This window comes from Siniperca chuatsi, linkage group LG11, assembly GCF_020085105.1.
Source record: "Siniperca chuatsi isolate FFG_IHB_CAS linkage group LG11, ASM2008510v1, whole genome shotgun sequence".
In the NCBI taxonomy this organism is placed as follows: domain Eukaryota; kingdom Metazoa; phylum Chordata; class Actinopteri; order Centrarchiformes; family Sinipercidae; genus Siniperca; species Siniperca chuatsi.
The window spans coordinates 2,940,619-2,954,773 of NC_058052.1; the positions used below are offsets into that span (position 1 = coordinate 2,940,619).

At 36.6% G+C, this 14,155-nt stretch overlaps 1 protein-coding gene across 2 annotated transcripts in view; it reads left to right on the plus strand.

Moving 5' to 3' along the window:
- The first annotated feature begins 3,764 nt into the window (after positions 1-3,764).
- Positions 3,765-14,155, plus strand: part of gbf1 (golgi brefeldin A resistant guanine nucleotide exchange factor 1) — a 121,732-nt gene continuing 111,341 nt past the window's right edge. For both annotated transcript variants that reach the window (XM_044215530.1, XM_044215531.1), the window contains exons 1-3: positions 3,765-4,098; positions 7,806-7,910; positions 13,837-13,903. In XM_044215530.1, the coding sequence (XP_044071465.1) occupies positions 7,815-7,910; positions 13,837-13,903 (163 nt within the window). In that variant the 5' untranslated portion in view covers positions 3,765-4,098; positions 7,806-7,814. The remainder of the gene's footprint in view (positions 4,099-7,805; positions 7,911-13,836; positions 13,904-14,155) is intronic.

The window sequence follows — 14,155 nt, forward strand, 5'->3', positions numbered from 1 at the left end:
GCTAACTGATTATTTTCCCCTGGCTTGATCGATAGATATAACTGGGTATCATCAGCATAACAATGAAAGCTAATGGAGTGTTTCCTAATAATATTGCCTAAAGGAAGCATATATAAGGTGAAAATAAATCGGTCCAAGCACAGAACCTTATGGAACTCCATGACTAACTTTGGGGTGCATAGAGGACTCACCGTTAACATGTACAAACTGAGATCGATCTGATAGATAGGATTTAAACTAGCTTAGTGCGGTTCCTTTAATGCCAATTAAATGTTCCAGTCTCTGTAATAGGATGTGGTGGTCAATGGTGTTGAATGCAGCACTAAGATCTAACAAGACAAGTACATAGACAAGTCCATTGCCCGATGCAATGAAAAGGTAATTTGTAATTTTCACCAGTGCTGTCTCTGTGCTATGATGCACTCAAAATCCTACCAAAAATCCTCATATAGACTATTATTTAGAAAATTACACAACTGATTGGCGACTGCTTTCTCATGGATCTTAGAGAGAAAGGGAAGGTTAGATATAGGTCTATAGTTGGCTAAAACTCCTGGATCAAGAATGGGCTTTTAAAGAAGATTTTTAATTACAGCTATTTTAAAAGACTGTGGGACATAGCCTTTTAATAAAGACAGATTGATCATGTCCAGTATAGAAGTACCAACTAAGAGTAAAACTTCTTTATTTTATTCAAAATGTTTGTTTAACTTTTAATATTTCTATATATGTTCTATATGTGTGTGTAGCATAAAGGGGCTACAACTTACATTTCATTGAGCAACCCTGTTTTGTAAAATGACAAATAAATGACCTTGATTCCTTGATTCTGTGAAAGCAGGGGGAAACAGCAAGCCTGGCTCTGTCCAAATGAAAACATATGTGAACAAACATCTTTGAAGCTCAGTAATTAACACGTATCTCTTTTGTTTAATGCTCACAGAGAGACATATGTAAAAATGACATTTGTGGTTTTTGGGGATAGTAGTAATAGTTCCATGCTGGAACTATTTCCGGGTGAACAACAGTCGGGCACAGTGGCTATGCACAGCTTCATAGAGTCATGTTGTTAAGGTTTGGTACCATCACGTCTGTACAGAGAAAATCAAAACCTGTTCTCACTGACTGTATCTGGCAACCTGAACTATAGCCAGAGATGATGCATTTTTACATTTCTGTTTATTTACACTTTAAACAAACGTTTTACACAACATGCCAATTAGTGAGCTTGAGAGGTGTATTTTAAAACTTTGGACAGAGCCATGCTAGCTGTTTCCCCATCTTTCCAGTCTTCATGTTAAGCTAGGCTAATTGCAAAACTATAACTGAACAGCTAACTGAATAATAAAGCTAAGGTTTGCAGTCTTATAAATAATAATAAAACTGAAAACACACATAATTTTTAATTTCATGGTCTGTTGTGAATGAATTTAGCAATTATTATGTTTTGTTTCCAACTGCTCAAAAATATCTCCAAGAATGTTAGAGAAACTTGTGATAGACAAGCCTCAATCTATCATTTCATGGATTTATGTTTGCATGTTTCTTAAAGCCAAAACACTGATTCTTTGTCTTCTTACCAGACAACAGGACAGATTATAAACTTACATTACGAGGCAAAGCAGAAACACAACAGACAGAAACACAATATGACATAGGCATCTAAAACCCTCACCTGGAGCCTGACAAAGTGGTGTAAATGTGTAATTTTGATGTTTTGTCTAAAGGATTTTGGTCAAATGAGATTTAAAAATTAAAGGAATCGCACTGCTCTTTTCCCACGTCTGTAATTAATGATGAACAGACTTATTTCCAAGACGCTAGTTAACATAAACATTTTCAGTTTGAAGGAAATGTAATCAAGAGAAATCCAGCTGTTTCATATGCAGCTGAACAGGAATAGGACAGAGATATGGCAGATCAAATGAGGATATGCAACGTTACACACAACGTCATGGTTATTAAAGATGATTTCTTAGAAAGATACTGTTTCTTTGATGACTAAAGCTGGTTCTTTAGGCTATGATAATTAAATAAATTTATGACTGCATGTTTGTTTCCCACATGTGAATAGATTTTCTACAGTCTCTGTGTGTAAGAATATTGCACATGTATAAGCAAGTGCAAGACAAACAGAAGAAAAGTGTTGTTATTGCCTCAGTGGTGCAGACGTATCTGCTGAAAAATAACATGCATATATATATATACAGATGAAATGTTGCAATTACAAATCCCACAGGTGATCAAACACTTTGCAATGAGCAAACAGAGGTCTGACACAAGTAGGTTCTACATGCTTTAAACACAGAGCAATACCTGAGCAAATTGCTGTTTCTGATTGCACAGAGAGATTGTAGGATTGTAGCTGTGCAATCTTTGCATGGAGCAAACACACATACATACATTGTTTTGTGACTGATTGTTGGGTCATTGGATTAGACTGGTACATTCTCTAAAGTCATTTGATACACTTTGAGCATGAAAGTTCATGTTTTCACCTACTTTCCTTTTTATTTTTTAAACAACAAAACAGAACGTACCAGGGAAGCAATATACATATAATCAAATTACAAACACAAATTGCTTGGCATATACCACTACTCCATGTACACACATATACAAAGTAAATACAAACATATTGCATACCCATCATTCCACCCAACAATCATAAGGAGTCTTACAAATACGACAACAAGGGGGAGAAATACTATTAGTATAATCACAGATAAACAAAACATGATAGGCTTAGTAAACTCATTAAGCTCAATGTTCTCCACAAGATTATTGCTGGCTACTCACAACCAAAATACATGCTACAAGAGGTTCCTTGTAATTCATTGTATAATCTCTCAAGGTAAAATCTATGGTAATTTTTCATACCACATTGATAAAGTAGGTGGATCTGAATCAAGATAAACATGCAGGATTGAAAGGCCTTTGACATATATCATGATTATATGAATGCAATTTAAAACATTTAAAATTAAAAAATTAAATGCCAGTTTGTTGCAGGACTATCAGGCACAAACAAGAACACAATACAATACAGGAGAGCTGATAACAACAAAAAATAGTCTATATAAATATTATGAATATTAAATGAATGCATTGAGAAACAAATAAATATTCTAAATAAGTTGAAACTGTAGTCATTATAATAATAATAGAAAACTAAATACAAATCTTAAAATGAATAACTAAATTACGACAGACATTAGAAAAGAGCAATTAATTTGACTTCAGGGGGTTTCATCAAATATGTTTCTGTAATATTCTAAGAATCTGTTGATTCTTTTATATATTTTGTACGAGCAAGAGAGTTATGCACTGAGTTAAATTCAATCAAAGGAAAGAGGGTTGTGAACGTAAAAACTCATGCTAATGAATAAAGAATTTTCTTAATAAAATAAATAAAATAACAACGTAGTTAAGAGATTTGTTACTCATATTGTCATAATAACAAATTATATCTTTAAGAGTAAAACACTGAGTAACATGAAAACAAATACAGCCAAAATTTCGTTAAGATTGCTCTCTTCATTGGAGACGCAAACCGTGCTTTCGTCATCAACCTTTTACGCCACTGCTGTTACATTTGTCCCGCCCTTATTTCTCTTTAACACAAGTGATATTTTATTTTTTGAGAATCCCTGTCATTCTGTATGATTAGAAAAATAGCACAAGCGCTAATACAGCCTAAACTTTACTTCTCTGATATATGCTTGTATTTTAAAGCCCTATATCACGCTTAAAGTGATCAGTTTAGCAGCCTGTCAATCAAGCCTCTGTCATTAGGCTAGGTTGAGACTGCAGAGCTTTTCCACGTCAGTGTGTTTACCAAGACCAGATTGACAGCTGCAGGAAGGTGTTCAATGTATTAACTTATGGAGGATTTTTTGAAGAGTGAATGAATAAGCGGTGTTTGGGAACATTACGTTGTCGCACAGTGGAATGTCCGAAATTTTTAGTCTTTTTGTCGTAGTGAACTGAACTTTGGTCTTCTTCATTCACTGTTGGCCGGCTAGCCTGCTAGCTTGTCGAGCTAGGCTAGCATTAGCTACAACAGGACTCCATCTTTGAAATAGCAGCCACACACAGGTAATATATTTATTTCTAGAGAACCAGAAAAGCGTGTTTATATACTTGTCAACAGGCGATTTGCTTTATTAAATCAAGGAAATAAGTTGTCTGAGAGGACAAATGCTGAAAACATATCTACCTTTAGCCAATTGACACGCTAGCTAGTTGAGATAGGTAGTTAGCTGACAGGTTTCTGGATAGGTAATCTGTCTTATTTATGCAACGAATTTGTAAACTCCTCAGTACGTTGATGGGTATTAACTAAATATGTTTCATGTGTCCTCTCATTCTGTTTTTGTTTGTCTGTAAACAGTCTTTCAACACCTTACTGTGGTGGAGAGCTAGCCTATTAGCTTTGCCTTTGAGTAGACGCTACTGACTTAATTTAGCTAGTTAATCTAATTAGCCAGCGACCACCTTCCTAGCTCATCTGACAGCAAACTCACTGGCTTGTATCACTTTCCTTTGGTGTATAACTGTATTATGTTGCACTTATATACATATAACATGTATAGAGGGTGTCACTATGACTATGCTACATTCACGTTTAAGATTGCTGGGGTCTTGGCTTTAGTTGGCTGTTTCTGTATTTCTGACAAGTTACAGGTAGAGATGTTGTGGTATTGTGACATCCAGCTGGTTGTTATCAGAAATCAACATGAACTACCAGCTGTCACTGATCTTATGCAAAGACAAGCATAAAAAAAAATCACCTTCCAAAATAAACACTTTTAAAGCTGGATATCTACTATTCCAAACAGCAGGGACCCCCTTTGGCCCCTGAGCTGTAATTCAGATGTAGTATAAGGTAAAGGTACTGTTCTGGAGGGGAGACATGTAAACACACAATTTTAGATTATTTTGTCTACAGTATGAATGAGTAGAAAGTGTGAATTAGAATAATTTCAGAATTAGGAAATTTGATAAGTAGGTGAGGACATTCATTGAGAAGCCCATAGTATATAGATTGTAAAGCCCTCTGAGACAAACTTGAAATAGTTGGGTTTTTACCTAAAGAATCAAGGGAAGGTGTAAACCTGTAACTAACTGGCCCTAAATTGTGAAAGCTAGAGGAGTATGGTTTTCTAAATTCATGCTGAACAGAAAATTCTCCATCTGTGGCTTATGAAATGAAAATCAGATGAATCTTTCTGACTTCTGTCTGCCCCTGAGCCTTGGGCTCAGTCTCATTTCGATCCCTTCACCCTTTTCTTCTGTCTGCGTGAAGGGTTCGCTGTATTAGGTTCGCTGTATTAGGCGCTGTATTGTCCAATAGCAAGTCTGCAGCAGTGGCGACTTGTCATTATCTACTACCCCTAAGTAGAAGCGCAGCTGCAGGAGAATGGAGGAAACACCATATAAATTTAATGTCTGTCACATTGTCCCAAGTTTGTTTGGGGAAACATGTTTTCCTGTCTGGTACCCAGCTACACAACACAATACAATCCCATAGTAACCCTGCAGAACCTGTTCACTTTTTCCTGCTCACCAAAGTAGCTGTAGTAAGACAGCATGCAGTGACTGTAGGTTTATACTTGTGGGCTGAATTAAATAACGGCGATCATTATTATGTTATATTATTAAGTATAAAAATGGTTCTTACATTACACAATAAACAATCTCTTTCACACATTATTGATCACTACTGCTTAGGCCAGTTGGGCTGTGTTTTCACTTCTTTGTTATTTTCTTAAAAAATAAATGAAAATGATTTGAAGGTAAGCTGTGATCCAGTTTTTAATTATAGCAGTTATAGCAGCAGTTATCAAACATTTAACCTAAACTGACTTGGTTTTACTAAGTTTACTGTACCTGCTGTGTGCATTGTGCAGATGTATTTTGTTGGAAAATACAATATCAAATCAGGACTCAACATCATTGATTCAGATTGGAATCGGTAGTTTGATGGTAAATGGTCTGTATTAGTATAGCGCCTTTTATAGTCTTCCTACCACTCAAAGCGAAAGCACTTAACACTACATGTCATTCACCCCATTCACATTGATGGCAGGTGCCAACTGCTCATCAGTACAAAGAAACTAATCATTCACACACACACACACACACACTCTCTCTCTCGAGCAATTTGGGTTTCAGTATCTTGGTTCAGGATCGAATTGCCGATCTTCCGATTAGAGGACGACACGCTGTACCTCAAAGCCACAGCCGTTTTTTAGTTTAAAAAACTTAATCGGTACATCCCTAGTGACGACTCATTTATATGACAGTCTTATCAGCTATAAGCCTATCACTCTGTCCCTGTATCCTAGCCTTTACCTATCATACCTTCATCCTCTTATTATAGGCTGCTTACCATAAATTTAAAAGAATGTGGCCTCGGCCACCCAGTCTGTAGACTCTCTGGCATGGCTATCACGACACAAGGAAAAAGGTTAATCCAACCATTTTGAGGTATACTGCTTGTCAAATATGAACAGTATGTCATTTTGATTCTGTTTGGTTATCCATATTGGTTTTAGGCATTGTCAAGGTACGCATGGAAATTTGCTGTTTGGTTCTTAGATTCTATATACATTTGACAGTAAGAGTTCTTAGTTTCATTGCTTAAAATGAATCCCACATGAATTGTTGTAGACAAAATCTGTTTGCCATGAGAAACACTATCAGACAGTTTTGCTTGATGGCTCAGTGGTCTGTAGGACATTATTTATGGTAGCTAGTATGTGCCGATCTCTCATGTAAATTCTTTATTCTGCATATGCTAGTTCAGTACCCCATATGTTTCATTAATTGATTGGTTGAATAATTGATTAACTCACGTTCAAATTTTTTGATTATCTGCCCCATTGTGATGTTTGCCAGATAGTGAATTTTGATTACTGTAATGGGTAACATTACAGGTTATAAATAAAATAAATTTTCTGATAATAATCACAGCATTATTGATACCGATATGTTAACAATATTTACTTAAGTATTCAAAATCACATGTAAAGATAAGCTCATGTTCTTCCCTTTGACTCAAGTGGTTTGTAGTAGGGTTTTTTTAACTTCAAATTCACACCAGACATGAGACATCAGTGGTGTGTAAATGCTTCTGAAGCATCAAGCGGTTCAATCTGATCCAACTCTGACCTCTGATACAGTATCACAGTTCACAGAACTAGAAGTCCTGTCAGCACAGCTGAAAAGACAGCAGATGGACAAACTTCACCAGGCTAACTGATATCAGAAATTCAATTGACAAAAATTGTTTTTATGTAAGCTCCATGAGGAATATACAGAAATTGCATTGTTTTTATTTAATGAATGATCAATTTTGATTTTCTCTGTCCACTGTAGCTCCAAATGCCCATAGTAAGACCTGAAAGCTCATTGTGAAACTGGGGGCATTGGGAGCCATCATTAGCAGGTGATTTTAATGCTTCCATTTTAACAAAAATGGAAGCATTAAGTTGAAGTGGAAGTGAAAGTGTACCTGTTTTGTGAGATGGAAGAGCAAAAACACATTACATACATTAAAAACACTACAGAAAACAAACAAAAAAAACATCTCCAACAAACAATGTATCTTGGGAATTTCAGGTCTTATGCTGTGACAGATTTTAATAAAATATAACCTATTATAATTAATCTAGACCTGACAACTGTGAACCATGATATCTTGATGTGAGAATTTTGTAGCAATACAGTTATATAGAGGGACTGTAAGTGATAATATAGAATAATAGAGTTCCATCCCCTCCTCTGTTTTTGTCTCTCAGAAAAGCAGCATGTTGGACAAGAATATCTACATTGTCCAGGGTGAAATTAGTACTGTTGTTGGAGCTATCAAGAGGAACTCCAGATGGAATACGCACACTCCACTGGTAAGTTAAACACAACAATTATATTTGAGTTAAGGTTAGATTTACTAAGATATGAAAACTGACTGGTGGGTAGGACTTAAATTCAGATTTTTCTAGTCCCAAACTGTAGCTTAATTGGGCAAGCTTAATCTCCAATAATGTCAGACTGATATTCCATCCACGGGTCAGTTTTCCTCAGTTCAAAATGACTGATTGAAGTTATATTTTTTCAGTGAGAACCACAGGGATGAGATTGCTATAAAGTCCACAATAATCTCTGATTCATTCCTTATCTTTGTAATTTACTTCTGTCATCCACTTAGATATTTTGCAATCACTGGGTGCTGGCATAGAAGGGAGAGCATGTATTAGGGGTAGTGTAGTGTAGTGTAGGGACAAGCCCTGCTGTCACTACACTCATTGATAAGCATAGCAATAAACTGAAACCAGAAAGCACTTAGAGAGAGCACACACTCATGCCAGGGTGCGTTTGTCGTTTTTCTAACCAACTTTAGATGAAACCACGCCCAATTCCGTATAACGAAAGCCTTGAGGGCTGCTTTCCCATTGAAACTGCGCTCACGCAAAATATGACAGCTACAGTAGCTTGGAAAATAGCGATATGGGGCACTGAATTTGATGAATTTACTGTTTATCAGACCACAAATGAGCAGGAATTAGCTAGCTACCATGCTATTTTGCAACTGTATGTTCTTCACTTGGTGTCTGGTGTTGATGTGTTTAATGGGAAACGTTAATTCTGAAGAACTAGAGAGTTAACAGTTTGAGTCAAGCATCAGTCTGTTTTATGGGTATTATTAGCTTATTATTTAGAAAGTTATAACTGGCAGGTGAAACATTTCTTCATGATAATAACTTTAAATTGTAAAAGAGCTGTAGCGCCTTTCTAGTCTTTCTGACTACTAAAGTAACTAATACATCACATAATACAGCCCTCAGGAGCAATTTGGGGTTGCCCAAGGACACTTCGACATGTGGGCTGGGGGGAAGCCGGGATCGAACCGCCATCCTTCCGATTGGTAGACAACCCGCTCTACCACTAAGCCACAGTCGCCCCATAGCTTTAGCCTATATAGCTAGCTGTTAAAGTGACAGGAAGTTGCCTCCTTTCTTAGCTTATTGGAATGCAATCAGTTCAAAGGCCTTCTGATTCTGATTTAGTAATGTTAACTTTTTGGCATGGGTGCAACTGAAGGGACGCAATTCAGTTTGTGAGACAATCTTACCACTCGTGAAGTACAGGTTTTCCGATGCTGTCAAAGTCATTGTTTTTGATAGAGAGTGGCTCGGGGGTTAAAACTATTACACAAAACACATAAACTATACACCCACCTTGTACCTTTTTATAGGAATAGATGACTATCTAAGTGCAATTTTCCAAGCTGCTGTAGCTGTCATATTCCACGGGACTACGGTTTTCATGGGAATGCAGCCGTCAAGTCTTTTGTCATACGGAAGTGGGCGTAGTTTCATCTAAAGTTGATTAGAAAAACAATAGATGCTGCCAGGGCAGCACAATTCTCTAAATGTGTTGTTTTGGATCTGCATTAAAAAAAAAAACAAAAAAAAAACTTAGGGGATACATTTCTTTAATTCAAGTAAGTGTTAATGAGAGAAAAAAAAAACAATCCTATCTTGCAGTGTAACAAAATCATAAAAAATTGTGTATCATGTATATGTTATTTACATGTTTTTCAGATATCACGCCAAAAACACAAAACCCATGCCTCCTTGGTAGAGGTAATAGAATGTATGACATTAAATCTGTAGGGATAGACCACATTAAAATAATAATATAATAATAAACATTTATTTGTATAGCACTTTTAAAAACCAATGTTACAAAGTGCTTTACACACAGCAAACAAAAAAAGATACAGGAATAAAATCAACAAGACAGAAACCAGTGACCCAGACATAAGATAAAAATCTCAAATGTGCAGCATATAAAACATAATAAGATGTCAAGCATAAAAGACATAAGGGTTATTCATAGGCTAACTGATAAAAATGTGTTTGTTAAAGAAGTGATTTAAAAGAAAGCAATGATTTGGTTAGCCTGACAATCTGTGTGTCACCAGAAAATGAAAAACATATTTGTTATTTCATTATTCATTTATGAATCCAACACAAATGACTAATAACAGCTTTTTTTTTTTTCGTACTTCGACTTTATGCTCAAGTCAAATATAGGAAATGAAAAAATGGGCCACGAGTACTCTTGGCGATGGAACTACCTGATTTAATGTAGGTAATGAATATGAGCTTGAACATCAATATAAGTGTTTTTTTTTTTTTTCAAAAAAGTATTTTGGCAAATGTCACATTAAAAGTCTTCACTTGTGTGAACAGATTCACTTTTACAAGAAACTGGAAGTATTACGTTGCTTTGGATACAGTGAGTTAAACTGTGGGCGGCAACGTGAGCACCGTTTTATATTTGTTTACATTTCGGAAAATGAAGTTCGTCGAATTAACTATTAACAGTTATCCACTTATGTTGACGTTCAAGCTCATATTCATTACATTAAATCAGGTAACACCATCGCCCAAGTGTATTTGCTGCAAAGTTAGGCTGTCAAGTGCAACACGACGAAGTCAGTAACTTCCTGGTTAAACAAATAGAACACATGAAATATCAAAATCATCAATCCCGTTTTTTAAATTTTCTATTTTTCACTTGAGCATAAAATCGATAGTACGAAAAACAAGCCGATGAAGCAAGATATTGTTTCATCTGTGCATGCAAGGTTTCTGGGCCAATGACAAGAATCTCATTTTTTTTTTCAGAATTTAAATAAAGAGAATTTACAGACATCCAGTCATGTGCTAGACTAGGGAACCATGGAATGCAATACCATGTCTGCCGTGATGTGACCAAGGGGAAGGATATACAAGGAAAATATGATTGGTCCTAAAATTGAATCCTGGGACACACCCCGGTATCGAAGCTAAAGACACTGTCACCGATTGATATGCTGAAAACTACTGCAAGGCTGTATCAGATGTACCCCTTGCTGAAGTCTGTTTATCAAGATGCCATGATCCACTGTATCAAAAGCTGCACTTCAGTCTAGTAAAATGAAAATGGAGCAGTCTCTGGTATCTGCATTCATTAAAAGGTCATTTGTCACTCTGAGAATCCGAATCAGAAATACTTTATTGATCCCCGAGGGGAAACTCTTTTGTTACAGCTGCTCACTATCATGTCACAGCACACAGGAATAGAAGTACTAAGCAAATCAAAATATAATACAAGACCGGCAAACGGAAGTTTGGAAACCGGTCTGTAGTTGTTGTAGATATAGGGATCAAGGTTTTTTGAGAAGAGGCTGGGCTTGAAATAACTAGGAACACAGCCAGTAGAAATGGAAGTGTTCACTATATTGAGCAGATTGTGGGCATGAGCAACCAAATTCCAAACTTCTAATAAATACATAGAGGACATCAACTGAACAAGGAGAGAATTTCAAATTAAGTGCAGTGTCCACTAGTTTGTCAACAGAAATTGGGCTGAAATGGCTGAAAATGGGAGGATTGGGGCAAGAAATGTCAATGAAGGAAACCTTCATTCATTGAAATCTTGGATCTGATACCTTCAATTTTGTCAGTGAAAAGGGCAAAAAACTTACAACACTATACTGTAAAATAAAATATTTTCCTGCATCTTCTGTCAGATTTGTTGACTGTCAGATGGCATTAAATCATCCACTCACAATGCGCATTATTTCTTGACATTACTTGTGACATCATTCAATTTTACATGTGTGCAACAGTGACATTTATGCTTTGCAATACTGTTTTCTGATAAAAATAAATAATTTCTGTTGAGAGATAGCGGTCATGAGTGTTGAGTGGTCAGGCAGGAATTAGTTTAATGCCAAGATGGATGCTTATTTTTTTTTTTGTTAAACTTTAGGTTTTTTTTGTCACATCCGCTACTACAAATATTATTAGTCTTATTATTCCTATCATTATCACTATTATTATTTTATTAATATTAATATTATTACCACTTCCATTAATTTTACCATTATTTTAGATCTCTATGTGGAATTTACATTGCACTACTGTATGTTCTCTTTCCTCCTGCTCTCTCGCTCTCTCTTTCAACTCACCCCAACCCAACCGGTCAAGGCAGATGGCTGCCCACCTAGAGCCTATAGGTCCTGTTCAAGGTTTCTCCCTGTTAAAAGGAAGTTTTTCCTTGCCTCTCGCTCATGGTGGGAATTGTTGGGTCTACGTCTAGACTACGGTCGAGACCTGCTCTATATGAAAAGTGCAATCCGATAACTTCTGTTTGGAATTGGTGCTATATAAATAAAATTGTTGCTGCTGTAATTTGGAAGTCACAGCTAAGTGAATCTTCCAGACTATCACAGTTTATAAATAAAGGATAGATATGAGATTATTATCCTAATGCAGAGGTTCTCTGCCCTGGTTGTATTTCAGTTACTGAATCAGGGACTGATTTCATTAACCTACTAACTGCATGAAAAAATGGTTGTAGTCTTGTCTTCCAGAACTGGGAGAACTGCTGCCCCACAGTGTTAAACTATAAAACTATATATACAAGTTATGTCTGTCAAGAGTCAACATGTTGGGCATTTCATCTGAGGCAAAAATATTAGTATGTAGTAGTCGTATGGATATATTTTTTAATCAGCCATTTCTCCTTTTATGCAGAATTTACTTAATAAAGTGTTGTACTTACTAGAAATGTTTGGTTTTATGGCACACATTCAATCTAATACATCCTGAGAGTGAGCATTCAATTATCAAATTAGATTCAAATACTTGCAAATGGTCTCTTAAGCCGCGTTTCCACAGCAGGAACTTTCCTCAGGGACTAGGAACCTTTGGAGGAACTCTATGTGTTTCCACCGCTGCGCTGACCATTTCTGATTGGTTGAGCTCTGACCAGCGGAGCTGGAGCTGCTGGGTCACAGGCCAGCCTTCTCTGGCGCAGCAGCAACAACGAAAGACTGTTACTGTGCTGTTGGAAGCCATGGTGGAAAACATGGAAATGGATGACCAGTCTGTTGAAGGTAAATCACATTTGGCCCACATGATGCTTGTTAAATGCAATAACGCTAATGGTCGGCATGCTTTTGTTACCCTAGCCAAAAGCTAATGTTAGCTACATGCTAATGCCAACCGCTACTGCTAACTGCTAATGGTGTAGAATTGTGGTGTTTTGTTAAGGCGAGGGTTGGCTAAATCGATGGTACAAAATGATATTGTGTTAATGTCATCGCAGTGAGACAAAATGTAAATTTTTTTCAATGTTTTTTTCAGATGAACTGCAGGCTGCAGAGGCCTAGTGTGTTTACCCCTGCAACCACCAGCAGCCTCAGTCCCACGTCTCCTGCTGAAGCACACAAACACTGTATTTTGCACATTTATATTTCTGCAGATAAATAAATAGTTGTGGAACCAAATTTGTCTATAGTGGCTGTTCTTGTATCTGAAAACAAGTATATACTACTATATATGTAAAAAGACATGTAATGCTTATGCTTGTGTTACCATATTCTAATATTTACAATGCTCTGAAGAATTAGTGGCTGTCAATTTCACCATTATACACCGGTAGGCTCAGTATTTAAAACAGTTAAGAGTGCAAAGGTTAAAAAAAAGCAAAGGTCCTTATGCTGAATTGCAGGTGATGTGTTTAATAAATTAAAACAATAGAGTTATGCAGCTGTGTGATGGGTGTAATTTGTCTAATCTTCGTGGGTCTTTAGACCGTGGTGGAAACGCAGACAACAATAGGCTGAAGGAACCTTTTAGTTTCTTCAAAAGTAGTTCCTGGGAATAAAAGATCCGGGTACTTTGGGTACGCAAACTTTAGATGTCGCAACTTTAGATGTCCTCCCACGCTCCCTGGTTATTTTTTCTTATCATATTTTTTTTCTCTGCCCAGGATGAAGAACAGGACCCGTTACTTAACAGCTTTGGTCACCTCAAGGAAATACTCAACAACATAAAAGGTATGTGGGGCTGTGGTGATTTAGGTTGGCAACCGAACCAAACAGGCAATGCACCAGAGTTAGTTTGAACTGCACAAAGTATGTTAGGTGTGAAAGCACCCCTTTTTATAAAGAGTACGGTCTTCATACGGTCTTTATAGTACCCCTCTTTAAAAGAGTACGGTCTTTATAAAGAGTACGGTCTAGACCTGCTCTATAGGAAAAGTGCAATGAGATAACTTCTGTTATGAATTGGCGCTATATAAATACAAT